Here is a 16,299-nt window from a genome sequence, read left to right on the forward strand (position 1 = left end):
CTCTTTCCATTGGAATATTGGGTAAGAAACTTGGTAAGCAATGTGGAATGCGAGTCATCTTGTGCTTGATGAGGTATGATTGGTTTAGGGTGCTATTTTTGAAGTGACTTGCTACTCTTTTATCTTTTATTCTAGGGCAATGCTAGGGGACCGAGAATGGTGCCCCTGCATTGTATTGACAAATGCAAATGTGTTTATTTATTTATTTATTTTCAATTACTTTTATATATATTTAAATAATTTAAAAAAAAACTCACTAATAATCACTTCTTGAATTATTAAATAAAAATAATAATTAAAAACAATCTTCTGTTTTGTCGGTAAATCCCATATTTTTATCTATTGAACTGTTAGCCACTTCGTAGTTGGGACATGCTATTTTGAAACTTGGCGATATGGATCTGCAACTTGTTCTTTCTGAAAGGGACAGAGGAAGAGGAAAAGAACAGTCGTCAGTTTCCTTCACGAAGCACACCCTAATTTTTTAGAGTCTTGCAACATATAAGTAAAATCATATACTAATATATGTGTTAATACTGATTTTTTTATATTTAAAATTTAAATTAGTATTATTTTTAATAAAATTTATTTTTTAATTAATCACAATAAATTAATACATATATTAATACAAAGTGTGCTTATAACTAGATTTTTCTAATTTTTCATTCGTGCATGTTGATGAGAGAGAGAGAGATCCATTTCCAAAAGAAGATGATATAATTATTTGCGTAATTTTATTTTAAATGAAAGATATTTTTGTAAAATAATTCATAAAAAATATCGTTATATAAAATTTAGATCGATTTAAAACATAGTTGATATAAAAAAATTGTAAAAAAGATTGCAAGAGTATTATTATCATTTCCAAAGTTTATCATACAAATGCAGTACTAGAGAGTATTTTTATGATAATACTTTAGAGATAAAAATATTATATAAAAGTAAACTTATAAATTAATGTGTTATGTCAGATTGTGAGTTTATTTTATATAATTTTTTTGTGCATATAGCAGTATTCATTTTTTTATTATGGTGCCAACGCGGATGTGTTGGACCACAAGAACAAGAGGATTAACCTTGCGTCCACTTCTCGATTTCAGTCCCAAGCACGAACGAATACTTGTCTTCTTCTCTCAATGTGGACCACTGGAAAATACTCGTATCTATTTTAGATTCAGAGAGTGTTTCATCTCATTTTATCACATCTCATTATTATAATTTTTTCATAAAATATAATTAAAAATTCAATCTTTTCAAATCTCAATTCAAAATTTTTAAATTTCAAAACAATAATAATATTAAAAAATAATATTTTAACAATATTTTATTCAACTTTCAACTTTTATCTAAAACAATCTCATATCATTTTACTATCCAAACGGTACCTTATTTATGTTTGAACTAGTAAAAAAGAAAAGTGTTACAACATAAAAATATCTACAAAAAAAATTTATAAATTGACATCGATTCATACGAGAGAATATGAGTATTATAATTTAACGTATCATATTAAACCACGTCAGTTTAAAGTCTTATATTTGTAAGATTTATTTGTACTTATAATATTTTTATGTATAAATAGATGAGTATTAATTTGCAAGTAAAAATAAACTTTAGAGGGCAAAAATAAATTAAACGGAAATTTTTATTTTGTGTTTGTTCTTAATTTGTTTGGTTACTCTCATTAAGTGCTTCCTGTTTTAATTCTTCGTCTTCAATTTTGATTTCTTTTCTTTATTTATTATCCATTAAAGATGATAACTGCGAAATTTCAGAAAAGTTAAGAAAATAACAAACAAAATAAACAGAAATATTATCATTTTTTAATTTTTTTATAAAAAATGTTATTCGTATATAATATAGAGTGATAATATTTTTTCGATAGAAGTTTCAAATCATCCATCGTAACGTACTTGCTTTGTAGCGAATATAAAGCATTGAAAATGTGTATCTTCGAAGTCGATCAGCACATCTGTCATAGTTGCCTGAGCACTTGGACAGTTTGACCACCTTGATTTTTAAACTTTTCAAACTCTGGGTTCACGTTGAACTGCCAGGTCTCACCTTCAAAAGCAAAAGTGACTTCAAATGGTCTCCCAGATTCTTAAAAAAGAGATATCTTTAGTAGATTTGTTTTTTCCTCGGCTATCTTTATAAGATCTATTTCACATTGATCCTAAGATAACAAAATCCAGATACAAGTTTCATGTAAAAAATACTGAAAATATTTTCCTGTGAGATTATTGATTATTGATTATTGATATAATTTGTGTATTTGAGATATTGATATTTGATAACATTTGTCTTTAACGAACTTAAAAACTTGATCTTGGATATGGCGAATACTGCTCCTTATCAAGACAATATCTTTCTCAAATCTTACTGATTATGTAGAAAAGAATTCACAAGAATTTTATTTGCAAGCTAATTTTCATGGAGACATTATATATACATAATACGTATATATGTATTTTCTTAACAAGGTATCCATATCCAATAATGGAGCATCAGCATCACCCCTAACCTCCTTCGCCCTTTTTAGGTGTAGAGAGAGAGATGATCTCCATCATTCAATCCCATGTGCCATTCTCTTCTTTTCAATCCCCATACCTCCCTCTCCTCCATCAAAAACGATACTGATCCTCTCTCTCTCATTATCCAATATACTTTCTAGGGTTTTGAAAATTGAAAACCAGAGCCAAAGCTAAAGCCGATCACCTTCACCTACACAACACATAGATACCCATAATATATAAATCCTCAATAAGGACACTACTTACCACCTTTCCTTTTTCTTTTTCAGAGAATAATATCAAGCAGAGAGAGAGAAAGACAGTCTCACTGTTCTAATTGTTCACTGCTCTCCTGCCATTTTGTTTTCTAGGAGAGAAGTGGTGGTGGGTGTAGAGAGATTATATGTAGAGAATTTTAGGAGAGAGAGAGAGAGAGAGAGAGAGAGAGAGAGAGAGAGAGAGAGAGAGAGAGAGAGAGAGAGAGAGAGAGAGAGAGAGAGAGAGAGAGAGAGAGAGAGAGAGGGACATGTTGGCAATGGAGAAGGATTTTGATTCCAAGTTGAAAATTCAGGGGAATTCTTCCAATGGTGGGAATGTTCAGAGATCCAAGAGCTTTGCTTTTAGGGCACCCCAGGAGAGTTTTACAATTCAGGATTTTGAGCTAGGCAAGATCTACGGCGTCGGGTCCTATTCCAAGGTTTATATTTTCTTTTTTTCTAAATGTTCAGCTTGGCAAATTATGGCTTTTTTGTTTGCTTAATTTGTTCATTTGCTTTTTTTCCATTTCGTGCAATCTTGTATCAGTTTGTTGTTGTTGTTGTTATATTTTGATTGTTACGTTTTGATGGTTGAGTGGTACTGGGTACTGAATATTGTAAATTTATATAAGCCATTTTTGGGAATATTTATAAATGGGAACTATTTCTCTGATGATGATCGGTTGGGCATTGCGCAATAAAATTATGACGGTTCGTTGGCATTTCTATAGCGGTTTCCATTCATATGTTAAAAAGATGTTATTTTTAATTATGATAAACCCAGGTGGGTATAGCACAATAGGGCAGTTGGATTTAGCAGTAAGATTGTTTGATAATTGGGCCCTGAAATGGGACGTGAAGGAACAAGGGACTTGATATCAGAGCCTCCTCCTAAGGTTGCTGAGAACTCAGGCAAAGATTGCGTTTTCCCTTATTCGGTTGGTCCTTGCATTGGTGCTCTGTTGTTTTCAGAAAATGAAAAATGTGGCTCTTCCACGTAGTATGTTTGTGTTCAGCTTTATAGCGTGCTGGAACTTTTACTTCTCAGCTACAGAACAATTATTGAGTTCTTGAGACAACACGGCCTATTGAGATTAGTGGAACTTCTCAACTCTCACCTGCACTTTTAGAAGCTTAGAGCAAATATATAAATATCCACAGAGAGAGAGAGAGAGAGAGAGAGAGAGAGAGAGAGAGAGAGAGAGAGAGAGAGAGAGAGAGAGAGAGAAGCCATAAAAATCTCGGACTTTTATTATTTTGATCAGTCTGACTGAGTTGCTACATTGAAGAGCACTGTGGCCATAGATGCAAGCCTCCTCTAATAATGTAAATCAATGCTAATCGCTGAAGTGTCTCATGTTATCATGGTATTTTTTCAGTTGATTGATGGTATGGATTGACTATTATTTGTCCATTTTAACTGATTTTTTTAACTGAAATTTTATTGGATGCTTTATGAGGATACCTGTTATTTTCACTGCTAGATACGTTTTACTTGATTTGTTTTTGTTTTCATTTAATTGAAAGGCTAAGCTTGAACCAATTATTAGGCTTTCTGTTTCTGTGCTTTAAATATATCACCCATATAATTTCAGTTAATTTTTGCTGCTACATATGTTTTACCTGTTTTTTAGCTGCCATACTTTGGTTTTAGTTAATTCGTCCTTTTTTATATTTTAGCCTCTCTCTCATCCTTGGCAACACTTGTATATGTGGGCACATAGTATTGATTTCTTATAATTTTTCTTCTCTGAACATCAAATAAATGATGCTAACAGGTTGTTAGGGCAAAGAAGAAGGATACAGGAACTGTATATGCACTGAAGATCATGGACAAAAAATTCATTACCAAAGAAAATAAAACATCTTATGTGAAGTTGGAACGCATTGTGCTCGATCAATTGGATCATCCTGGCATAGTGAGGCTATTTTTTACATTTCAAGATACTTTTTCACTATGTAGGTACTCTACTCTTAGTGTAATTTATTCATAATATCTGATCTTTTGTACCAGTATTCTGTAGGCACTCTTTTGTTCCTTGTCTTGTTTTTCTGGTTTTGCTTTATTTGGGATATTATTTGATATCAATTTCTTTTATTATGCTGTGTAGATATGGCACTTGAATCCTGTGAAGGTGGAGAGCTTTTTGACCAAATAACCAGGGTAAGCTTATAATGAAGTAATAGTATTCATATGCTGGAATTATCAAATTCGAATTACCCTGAAAATACCTTCAAATGCCCTTTATTTATTTGTGACCAAATGCCCTGCACTAGAGACAATGGAGCTGCTGAGCTGCTTTCCAGTCATCCTACTCTTCCCTTTTGACTTGCCTCTCTGTTCCAGGATGTTAAAGCTATCTGCATTTCATTTAACGCAGTGCAGCCCAAAATCTTTTTTTTTTTTTCCTGACTATTTGCTTTGTCAAAATATCTTGAATTCCATTCTTTTCTTATGTTTCCAGTAAGTGCTATTGCCTTTTAGCTTGTCATTCCACAATATCCATTATCAGTTACTTTAAGCTGCAGAAAGGTCGCTTGTCAGAGGATGAAACTCGCTTCTATGCAGCTGAAGTTGTCGATGCACTTGAGTACATTCATAGTCTGGGCTTGATACATCGTGATATCAAGGTATTTTCCTAACTCGAAATATTCTATCGGTGGATGAATATCTCTAAAAGCTTCTCTAATTGCAGCCCGAGAACTTGCTGCTTACTGCAGAAGGACACATTAAAATTGCTGATTTTGGGAGTGTAAAGCCTATGCAGGAGAGTCGAATTACAGTTCCTCCAAATGCTGCATCAGGTTAGATTAATTACTATCAAGTGAAAGCTGTTTAATACTAGTTTTGAGTGATGAATTAAAAAATTTCAGTTAATGCCTTGCCCAGATGATAAGGCCTGTACTTTTGTGGGGACAGCTGCATATGTTCCTCCGGAAGTTCTCAATTCTTCTCCTGCAACGATTGGGTGAGTGACTCTTTTCTTGATTAAGCAGGCATGCAGGTTAGAGTGCATCATTAGTGCAATAAATACAAAATTCTTAACCTCAATATTTCTAATTGTAAATGATTTCAATACTTGACTTGCATACTTCATTCCTTTTTTTTTTTTTTTTTTTTTTTTTGTTTTGTTTTTTAACTTGTAATCCCTATGTAGGATAACTTCCTTTGCTTTCTTTGAAAATATCAAAACAGAAATGACCTCTGGGCCCTTGGCTGCACCTTGTACCAAATGCTTTCAGGAACTTCTCCTTTCAAAGATGCAAGCGAATGGCTTATTTTCCAAAGAATTATAGCCAGAGATATTAGATTTCCAGATTACTTTTCAGAAGAGGCAAGAGACATCATTGACCGGTTATTGGTAAGCTACAACCTCAGCTGTGGTTAGCTAGAATGCTTGTGTAAACGTGCTAGTGCTGTATATGGAATTCCTAGAGTTTTGCTCAAAGAGTTTTTTTTCCCCCCTTTCTATTGATGAATTTTTCGTCTTGCTATTAGGAAAGTTAATTAAAACATTGACATAGTAAACGCAAATTAGAATTACACCGAAGTTATTGTGGTGGGTTTTTGGCTATAATATTTATGATATGACCTTGTTGTCGGGCAACCTCACATTGGCATTGGTTTGAAGGTACATGGTTTGGTCTATTCTGTTTGAGGAAGAGAAACCAAAATCCTTCTTCCATTAATGTCGTAGGGCTTCTTGTTGGAAGAAAAAATTGAAAAAGGCAACCGCTTTTTTCAGTTGAAGACATTGAAGGTGGGTCTTGGGAACAATGTAGCTTCTTCCATTTTTTCTTGTTGTCCCTCCTCTTCATCCTCCTTTTTCTACTGCTACTTCCATGCCTACTACAAAAAGCAATGGCCACCACTGCCACCTTTGGGTGTCTTGTTAATTTACTTTCTCGATTATTTGAGCTTTTGAACATTCACCATTTTGGTCTGTTGTTTTCCGGAGTTATTCCTCATTCCTGCTCTACTGAGCCTAGGTATAGCATCATAAAATGACTGGTCGACTACGAGTATTGGCATCATTGCTCCCCTGAGAGTCCTGCTTGTTTACTTTGTTGATTACAGAATTTCAAAGTATTGACCTTCATTTTCCCCCCTGAACTACCACATATTCTTGCATTGCCAACAGTTATGCCTTGAAAAGAATAACACGAAATGGCTGTCTTTTGAGATTGACTTCGTAGAGAACTTATGTAATCCAAGACTGTGTAGCCTTTTTGTGCACAATTGTTTCTTAAGCATGTTTGACAATGCATCCAATAAACTTTCTTACCCAGAAGTATGAGGTCATTTGCATCATCCTCCCCCCTCCACTAGCTTTAAATTTAAACCATCAACTTCTAAACTATGTGATTAATTTAATGTTCCTGCACTATAAAAATCTGGATTTTCATCATATTTAATCTTAATTTCAATATGCTTATCACGTGATGGCTAAAAGAAGGAAAATGGGCATGTAATTCCGCAATAATTTGATGAACTAAACTTCAAGATTAATGGGAATATTGGGAAAATTTGACAATAGGAGGGCATCAAAGTGTCATTTATCCACCATTTTGTTTTTTCTGGAAAGTGGAAGGTCCTTCCTTCTGCATGGTGATATGTTCTACTGACTGAATTTCGCCCTTCTGATGTTGGTGACCCATTGGCAAATAATCATGAAATGTCCATCTAATTCCAGAATTTAGATCATTGTTTTTATGAGCACACTATTTTGATAGTTTTCCAAAATCAGGAGAATACGTTTTTATTCATCAGTAAATGATCTTTCAATTTTTTAATTCAAATTATCCCCCATATGGGAACAACAAGGACATGCATGTCATGACAAAATATCTACTTTTAAGATGCGATAATTTATTTTTAGATGCAATCTCAATTATTTGTGATCATATTACAACGTGAAGCGTTTAAATTCCCTAAAATAGCCACAACCATGTTTCAGGATTTAGATTCCAGCAGGAGACCAGGTGCTGGATCAGATGGTTACGCAGTACTCAAGACTCACCCATTTTTCAAGGGAATTGACTGGAAGAATTTAAGAGGGAAAACCCCTCCAAAACTTGCACCGGAACCAGGGGTATGCCTTGTGTCATGCATGAAACTGTTTTGAAGAAATATCACTCTTCCCAAGCATCACTTTCTTGGTTAAAAATAATTCTTGGAAACTTTAGGTTCAATCAAGTGAGGGTGATGATGCTCAAGATTCATCATGGAACCCTTCACACATTGGGGACGGTTCAGTGGGAAAAGCTGATGGTAATTGTGGTGCTGGATCATCATCCGAAGGGCCTGTCCACATAACTAGGCTTGCTTCGATTGACTCATTTGATTCAAAATGGTATTTTCTCAACGTCTTTTGCTTCATGCTTGGCATCAAGCTGTCAAATCATGTTTTACTGTCACCAAAAACCCTGTGATTCTCTGACTTGAAATTCGATCTGATGTGAGTTCTAAGTTTTTAGAGACTGTACATGTTATGTTGTGCTTGTTGACTGGGAGTCCCAACTTTTAACGTGCACGAGATGGTGGTTGGACCTGATCTTAAGTACACCGTCCCCTCCAATGGAATTGGTTTTGAGGAATGCCTTGCAGTATTTATGCACTTTGCGGATGGATTTTTCAGAGTTGCATGGTTTTCTAATAATGGATATGCTTTTCTGGAAGGAATTTGAAAGGAAGATTCTCTTGAAATTTCATAAGGGACTTGGCCTCTTTCCTTTAGATTTTGTTTTACTTTCTCAATTCCAAACAGAGTTTTAAATGTGTGGCATTGGTGGTTTGAGGAATGCCTTGCAGCATATTTATTCAGTTTGCAGATGGATTTTCAGAGTCGCTTGGTTGTCTAATAATGTGTATGCTTTTCTGTAAGGAATTTAAAAGGAAGATTCTCTTGAGATTTCACAAGGGACTTGGCCTCTTTCCTTTAGATTCTGTTATACTTTCTCAATTCCAAACAGAGTTTTAAATGTGCGGCATTAGTGGTTTTTGCTTGGTCACTCTCAGAGGGTTTTGTGTTTTGTTTTGGTTGTTTGTATGCATACATGCTGGGTCACTTGCAGTGGGCATATCTAATTTCTATGCCGACCATGTTAACAGGCAACAGTTCCTGGATCCTGGGGAATCTGTTCTTATGATCTCATTGGTGAAGAAATTACAGAAATTAACCAGCAAGAAGGTGCAGCTTATCCTCACCAACAAGCCAAAATTGATTTATGTGGACCCTTCAAAACTGATTGTGAAGGGAAACATAATTTGGTCAGACAACCCCAATGACCTCAGCGTCCAAGTCACAAGTCCTTCACATTTCAAGATTTGCACAGTATGCATCCCTTGTTCACTGCTTTATCATCATCAAGTGCATATTTCCTGTTCACTAATTTCTTATAATTTTTTATTTCTTGATTTGGCTGGCACAAGAAAACATAGCTATGCACTGCTGTTTTTTGTCCCTTTCTCTGATTCAAACTTATGTAATGTTTCAGCCAAAAAAGGTGATGTCATTGGAGGATGCAAAACAAAGAGCATGCCAATGGAAAAATGCGATTGAGGGACTTCAAAATCGGTAGAATTTATTGACAGCTCATTCTTTGGATGTTATGATAGTGTAGGGCAACATGGAGATTCTCAAAAATTTGATTACTCCCAGAGAATTATTTATTCAACAAAGGAAATTTGAGTTGCACATTGGGATGTTCCAAGGTGGAAAGCTGCCCCCTCAATTTGCCCACTCACCTCTCACACTGCTTAAATTTTATTTTGTGATGAGGCTGTTTCACTCATTCTGTGGTGTAATCTGTACAGTGTGGAGTTTTAAACGTAGGGTTTGTTGGGGTGGGCTCATGAGTTCAGTGTGCTGTATTTGATGAAAATTCATTAATGAAATTTCTTTTTGTGGAATCATAGCAGAAAGAGTTCTTGGAACTTGGATAAGACTGAACTTTGCTGATTTCTTTCTCCTACTGATCTGTCATCCTCCATTACTTTGAAAACTTTCAAACAGCTTGCAACTAAAGGAGACTGGAATGGGAAGTGCATTCATAATATGTAGAGATAATACATTCTTTGGAGAGTTTTGCTATGTGCAAGCGAATTTGCGTACCGATCTGTATATTAATACTGCTATCTTTATATTCAAAATTTAAATTGACATCATTTTTATTAAAGTCTAATTTTCTCACTAATCACGTTGAATGAGTGCGTATATTGGTTCATAGAATCGCTTGTATTCAGATTTTTCCTTTTTTGAAACCTTGATTTTAAACAATCTTAAACAAAGATGATGCGTGTATCACGGTCACCTCTCTCGCCCTTGAGCTAGGTAGTGTTTAACAATCACGACCATACAAGAAACAAAGTCTATGATTGTCTTTTAATTCTTTTCCTATGCTTATGACGTCTTTAAATTTTTAAATATATAATATTTTTCAAATTTTTTATTTGGTCAAGGACATTTGAATTTTTTCACACATTAGAAGCCACATAAACAATTTTAAATCGTGAACTAAAGAAATTAGAATCCTGGTTTAATATCAACTCAGATTTTAAATGAATAATAAATTATAATATTTCTCTTTTTTTAAAACTTTATTTTTTCTACACTTCTTGTTCAATTGAAATTTTAATTTTTAACATCAAAATCATAAAAATCACACAAGGTTTCCAAAATCCAAACCAACTTATTAATTTAAATGATAATCACAGTTATGAGTGTGCGAACGCCATGTAATCACTTTAAAAAAATTGAATAAATATAAGATTCACATAAAAAGAAATTATTTTTTAATATTATATTTCACTCTTTTTCAAATCGATTATATGACACTTATTTATGTACAACAAACTGTACGTAGCATTACTTAATTTCTTTTGAACTTATTAAAAAAATCATTTGGACTTGTGTTCGGGGCACTCTCCGAAAAAAGATAGGCGGATAGGCCCAAACCGCACATGTTGAATTGGGCCGAGCCTTCCTTCTACGGGCCACTCATTTGGAATTTCAATCATCATCTTCGCATCTCAAGCTCAACTCTATTTACGGTTTTCACTTTACCTATTGGAAAAGTCTGTTTGCAGTCACAAATTCGGCCTGCGCGCGGACGGTTGCCACGCTAGAGTTAAACGCATCGTTTAACTTAATGAGTCAAACGTACCAGGTAAAAGCTCCCTCCCGCTCGCTCGTTCTCTTTCCCTCTTCATCTCCCTTTCTCCCTCTTTTAGTTCCTAGTACCCTAACCCTAACCCCAAATCTGCAATTCCCCCAAAGCCCCCTCCCCCTCGTTCTGTTTCCCTCTTCCCCCTCCCCCTCGTTCGGTTTCCCTCTTCACCTCCCATTAGTGTTCTCCCTCCCTGAGTTCCCCAGTACCCTAACCCCAAATCACCGATTCCCCCATAGCAGCACTCTTAATGTACAAAACAATATGAAGAGAGGTTCTTCATGAAGAGAGGTTCTTCATGAAGAGAGGTTCTTCAAGTACTCACTGATTTGGCTGGTTGATCCTAGTGTTCGCTCCATTACAAGGAATAGGTACGAATTTATTCTCTCTCTGTCTTTCTTTCTTTGGGTTAAAGGTATTAGATTTCTCTCAATCTAGGACCCCCTCTCCGCGCGTATAGTTTTGAATGATATTTACACGATGAACAATGTTTAAAACCCCATTTTTATTTATTAGTCTAGAGCTTCTTCAGGTATCGTGGCTGTGATTCGGCTGTTGTATTTTGCACTGCTATAATTGTCTGTCGCTACAGTCCAATCTTTGTGTTAATTTTTGTATTCTTTCTCATCTGCAAATTCTGTTATTGCCGACTTTTACTTTGGACATCGAGATGGTTTCTCATCAGCATGTGATATTTTCAACTCTGTTGATTTGGATATCTCCTGTCTTGGTTATGGCATTTCTAGTTTGAACCGTAGCGTTTTTATTGGCTGTTGGCTTTTACTTTCAATTTTATTCCAAATTAAAATTATTTATGGTGTGCTTTTGGCATCTAATGCGGAGCTCATAGCCAGTACGGAGACATCAAGTAATTCAATTGTTCTGATCAACTTCTTATATTTATTTATGGATCTGTAACATTTGTTCATTAAAATTAAGGTTGAGGGTCTGGTGCTTAATTATCACCTTTATGTTCTGGAGAAATAACCTTTGTCCATATCGTGAAAGTGGGACTAATGGTACAAAGGAATAAAACCATTTTCTCATTTTAAGAAAGCATGCCATACATTGGCCAGTTTGTTTTTACTAAAATAATTTTAATAACTCCTTGATATGAATAACAGAGACTGAATGGTCTAAGAAACATGAACCTACTACTACTCAGAAACCCACATATATTACCCAAACAATGCCTGAATCTTCTCTTTTTGATTTTTTATTTTTCTTTCCTGTTTTTTGAGAACATTGATAAAGACACAACTTGAGCCAAGACAGATGACTTTGTATTTGTCAAATATATTACTAATCTTAGGATGTTGTGACAAATGAGAAGTCAGACCTAAAGAACATGACCATATATATATATAAACTGTTTTCTTTTTATTGTTTCAACAAGAGATTTTATTTACTTATTTATTTTGATGTTTCTTCATCAGGAAAAAGAATTGAGAATGTCATCATCAGTTTCTTCAGCATCTTTTGTTAATAGCACATTGAGTACTGTCCCAATGTGCAGCTGTGGGAAAGAAGCTGTACTTAGAATATCAAATACTCTAAGAAATCCTGGCCGAGCATTCTTTGGGTGTCCAATGTATAACAAAGAGGTATATATCATTAATTGTACTTGTGTGTTTCTATTTACATATTAATTGTACTTGTGTGTTTCTTGAGAGAATTGTACTGCAATTTATGTTCTACACAGGGATTACCACACTGCAAATATTTCAAGTGGGCAGATGGTAGTGAATACAAAGAGCAATCCCTTGTAAAGAGAGAAGCAGAAATAGAAGCAGAAATATTAAGTAAAGAGAAAGAACTTAAAAAGAGAGAAGAAGAGATTGGGAAGAGGGAGTTGGCACACCACAATGATGAAGCCCAGCTTCGAAAGAGAGAAGAAGAGATTGACAAGAGGGAGTTAGCATTCCACAACAATGAAGCTCATCTTCGTAGGCAAGAAGCCGACATGCGGCATGCACGCACGCTGCTTCGTGGGCAATGGCTAATGTCCATAGTACTTTATTTGTATTTGATACGCTCGAAATGATGAACACTTTGTATTTGTATTTGATAGGAACTTAGCCTTTGTAAGTCTAGACTAAAATGAATGTACTTGAGACTTTATTTGTAAAAAGTCTTGACTTTTTTTGTTCTTTAATGTTCCACTGTTTATTAACAAAGTAGGTAGTATTAAGAAAGTTGGTATTCTCATGTATGTGGAACATTTTTGTATTTTGTTTTGTGGAAAGTCTTTGTATTTATTGAGACTTGCAATGAAAATGTGGTATTTTAAAATTCTTTGTCCCCAGGTTTTGAGCCGACAATGAGTCGAACTTAGCAAGAAAAATACTGCATTGTTCCATTCCCATGCTTATCTTATTCATTCTGCATGTACTGCAAGTTAAGTAAGAATTTAATAAAACCTGCTCTTCACATGACAAGAAAAATACTGCAGAAACATGCAAATGTAATCTGCATATACCCAAGCAAAAAATATGCAACTTCTGCATGTACTGCTTTTGTCACTAAGCACAATACTGCAAATACCCAAGCATAAAACAATGCTTGGGTATTTCTGCATCTACTGCTTTTGTCACCAAGAAAAAAATCTGCAAATACCCAAGCATAAAATATGCAACTTTTGCATGTATTGCTTTTGTCACTAAGCAAAATACTGCAAATACATTCCCATAAAAACTACAAATTCTGCATCTACTGCAAGTTCACTAAGTAGATGACTGCAAATACATTCTCATAAAAACTACAAATTCTGCTTCTACTGCAAGTTCATTAAGAAAATACTGCAAATACATCCCCATAAAAACTACACATTCTGCATCTACTGCAAGTTCACTAAGTAGATGACTGCAAATACATCCTCATAGAAACTACAAACTCTGCATCTACTGCAAGTTCACTAAGAAAAATACTGCAAATACATCCCCATAAAAACTACAAATTCTGCATCTACTGCAAGTTCACTAAGTAGATGACTGCAAATACATCCTCATAAAAACTACAAACTCTGCATCTACTGCAAGTTCACTAAGAAAAATACTGCAAATACATCCCCATAAAAACTACAAATTCTGCATCTATTGCAAGTTCACTAAGTAGATGACTGCAAATACATCCTCATAAAAACTACAAACTCTGCATCTACTGCAAGTTCACTAAGAAAAATACTGCAAATACATCCCCATAAAAACTACAAATTCTGCATCTACTGCAAGTTCACTAAGTAGATGACTGCAAATACATCCTTATAAAAACTGATTGAGTTGAAATATTACATGTTTTAGCTATTTAAAACCAATGTATTTTAAATTCTTCATGATATTATTATTGGTTTTAGATGGAAAAATGGTTAATAAGCATAAATACGAGTTGTGATTTTTAATAGATTGATATCATGTTTATGCTTAATTTTACATTTATGATGTAATTGGGCAATATTTCCTCACATATATAACATATTTGTGATAATCTATTTTAATTTATGTTTTGAGTGTTATTTTTATCTACAGCTTGAATAAAATTCACATGCTTTCAGTTGGTGGTGGAGCTGGTGGAAACGTGGAGAGACCGGAAAGTAAAAGAAATAAAAAGCAAACACAAAGCCAGCCGAAATGAAGGAAAATAAGGAGGCACATTTCAACAACCGAAAGAGATGGAAGAAGATTTACGGAAAGAAAGTGGGGGGAAGCAATTGGTTGAAGTGGGAGATGGAGGTGGAAAGCAATTGATGTGGGGGCTGGAATTAGCTGAAGTGCAGGGAGTATAGACGTGTAGGGAGCTGTGCTTGATTGATTAGTGTGTTTCATCCAAGTAGAAGGGGAGTTTCCAGAATTTAGTGTGTTGTGCCGTGATTGAAGGAGAGTGAGTGAGTGTAGTCAACCAATGGTGCTGGAAATATATATAATGCTGGACGACAAAGAGATAGGAAAAGGACAAAAAGAGCACATGGGAAGAGAGTTAAGTGGGGAAAGAGAGAGAAGTGAAAGCAACCGAAATGGAGGGAGGAATCGGTGTGAGTTAGATATTGAGAAAAAGTGAGTAGAGAGGGAGAGTAATGAGTGGAAGGGAATTGTGTTAGCTGAACGTGGGCCCTCATGGAAAAGAAAAGAAGGTGTGTTGGTTGATGATGCAGCCGAGAGAAGGAGCTAAGATGAAGGAAGAGTGGAACCGGAATTGAAGGAATCAATATTTAAATGATTCTTTAAGCTAAGTGGAGTAGTTGGTAATTAAATATTTGCATGATTTGAGAAACCGGTAGAATTAGAGGCAACTAGTTGGGGTGTGGGCCCTCATTAAAGAAAAGAAGGTGAGAATGGAATAATTTGCTTGGTTGATCACTACCGAGATTGAAGGATTGAAGAGGAGTGGGGTCGGTTTGGTAAAGTAGAGAAGGAACCGATTGGTTTAAATTGTGAAAAAAAAAATTAGCAAAGGGGAGCCCTTCAAGCTGGGGTGAGACCAGCTTGGTGAGAGAGGGAGAGGTGTTACGTGGGGCGTTGTCTTGGTTCTTGGAGAATTTACTTTATTCTGCTGCAGTTCAGTTTGATGAGAACAAGGAAGCAAAGGCACAGCCGAGACACACGCTGGAGAGTAGTAGACGGGGAGAATTTACTTTGTTTATTGTAATGGTTGGTGAGGCTAATCTGGTCGTGGGAGCTGGGTAACGCTGCATTAGAAGGACTGGCTTGGACGGAAGAAGAGCCACGGAACGCGGAACAGACTGGTCTTTAGGGGAGTTTTCTTTGTAATTCAATTTCCTGTTTTATGATCTAATTTTCATTTTAGCTTGAGTTTTATTTTAATATTATCATGGATAATGTTTGGAGTTGTAACTTTTATTTTATTTTATTTTCTTTTCAGTTTTATGTTATTGTGTGGTTTCATTGTATTTTATTTTAATTTTATCCTGAACAATATTACTATAGTATTTGCAATGAATTTGTTTGGTTAAATTTCCATACTAAGGTTAGAGGTGAAGTTTAATGATTTACATATTGTTTCCGAATCGACATAAAATCTATTTTGCGAGCTTGATTGATTGAAAGATTTTATTTGGATAATTTGATTATCTATATACTCGTCTTGATTCATTGTGATTTTCGAATACAGTGAATGCTTGAGGAATCCATGTGGTATTCAAATAGATTTGTAAATGTTTTAATCATCAATCGTTCACGCTCGATCATAAGCGTCTGTTATTCTTGATCTTAAATGCTAAATCTTCCAATTAAACGGAATCATTATGCTAGTTTAATTGAAGTAAATGGATCGGAAACAATATCATAAATTATTAGACGGATCCTCGAAACCTTAGTCTTTTTCCATTCGTTTTATCATGTCGGTTT

At 34.9% G+C, this 16,299-nt stretch overlaps 1 protein-coding gene across 3 annotated transcripts; it reads left to right on the forward strand.

Annotated features, from left to right (window-relative positions):
* The first annotated feature begins 2,282 nt into the window (after positions 1-2,282).
* On the forward strand, positions 2,283-9,688 carry LOC122292519 (3-phosphoinositide-dependent protein kinase 2-like). 3 transcript variants are annotated; one of them, XM_043100919.1, is made up of 12 exons: positions 3,068-3,210; positions 3,555-3,770; positions 4,549-4,729; positions 4,882-4,934; positions 5,294-5,401; positions 5,467-5,575; positions 5,661-5,739; positions 5,967-6,132; positions 7,729-7,863; positions 7,958-8,124; positions 8,883-9,105; positions 9,269-9,688. In XM_043100919.1, exons 2-12 carry the CDS (start codon positions 3,753-3,755, stop codon positions 9,350-9,352), a joined length of 1,323 nt encoding a protein of 440 aa, XP_042956853.1. In that variant the 5' UTR covers positions 3,068-3,210; positions 3,555-3,752; the 3' UTR covers positions 9,353-9,688. The 3 variants fall into 3 exon arrangements, with proteins under 3 accessions (XP_042956851.1, XP_042956852.1, XP_042956853.1); XM_043100917.1 differs by lacking the exon at positions 3,555-3,770 and having other exon boundaries at positions 2,283-3,210; XM_043100918.1 differs by lacking the exon at positions 3,555-3,770 and having other exon boundaries at positions 2,291-3,210; positions 5,300-5,401.
* Positions 9,689-16,299: the final 6,611 nt, after the last annotated feature.

Source organism: Carya illinoinensis, chromosome 13 (assembly GCF_018687715.1).
Source record: "Carya illinoinensis cultivar Pawnee chromosome 13, C.illinoinensisPawnee_v1, whole genome shotgun sequence".
In the NCBI taxonomy this organism is placed as follows: Eukaryota; Viridiplantae; Streptophyta; class Magnoliopsida; order Fagales; family Juglandaceae; genus Carya; species Carya illinoinensis.

Excerpts from the sequence above, each read along its gene's own strand:
- LOC122292519 (XM_043100917.1), top strand. The coding sequence starts at position 3,040 with ATGTTGGCAATGGAGAAGGATTTTGATTCCAAGTTGAAAATTCAGGGG. Across the intron at positions 6,133-7,728 it reads ACATCATTGACCGGTTATTG|GATTTAGATTCCAGCAGGAG; the intron begins GTAAGCTACAAC and ends ACCATGTTTCAG. Across the intron at positions 8,125-8,882 it reads GACTCATTTGATTCAAAATG|GCAACAGTTCCTGGATCCTG; the intron begins GTATTTTCTCAA and ends CCATGTTAACAG.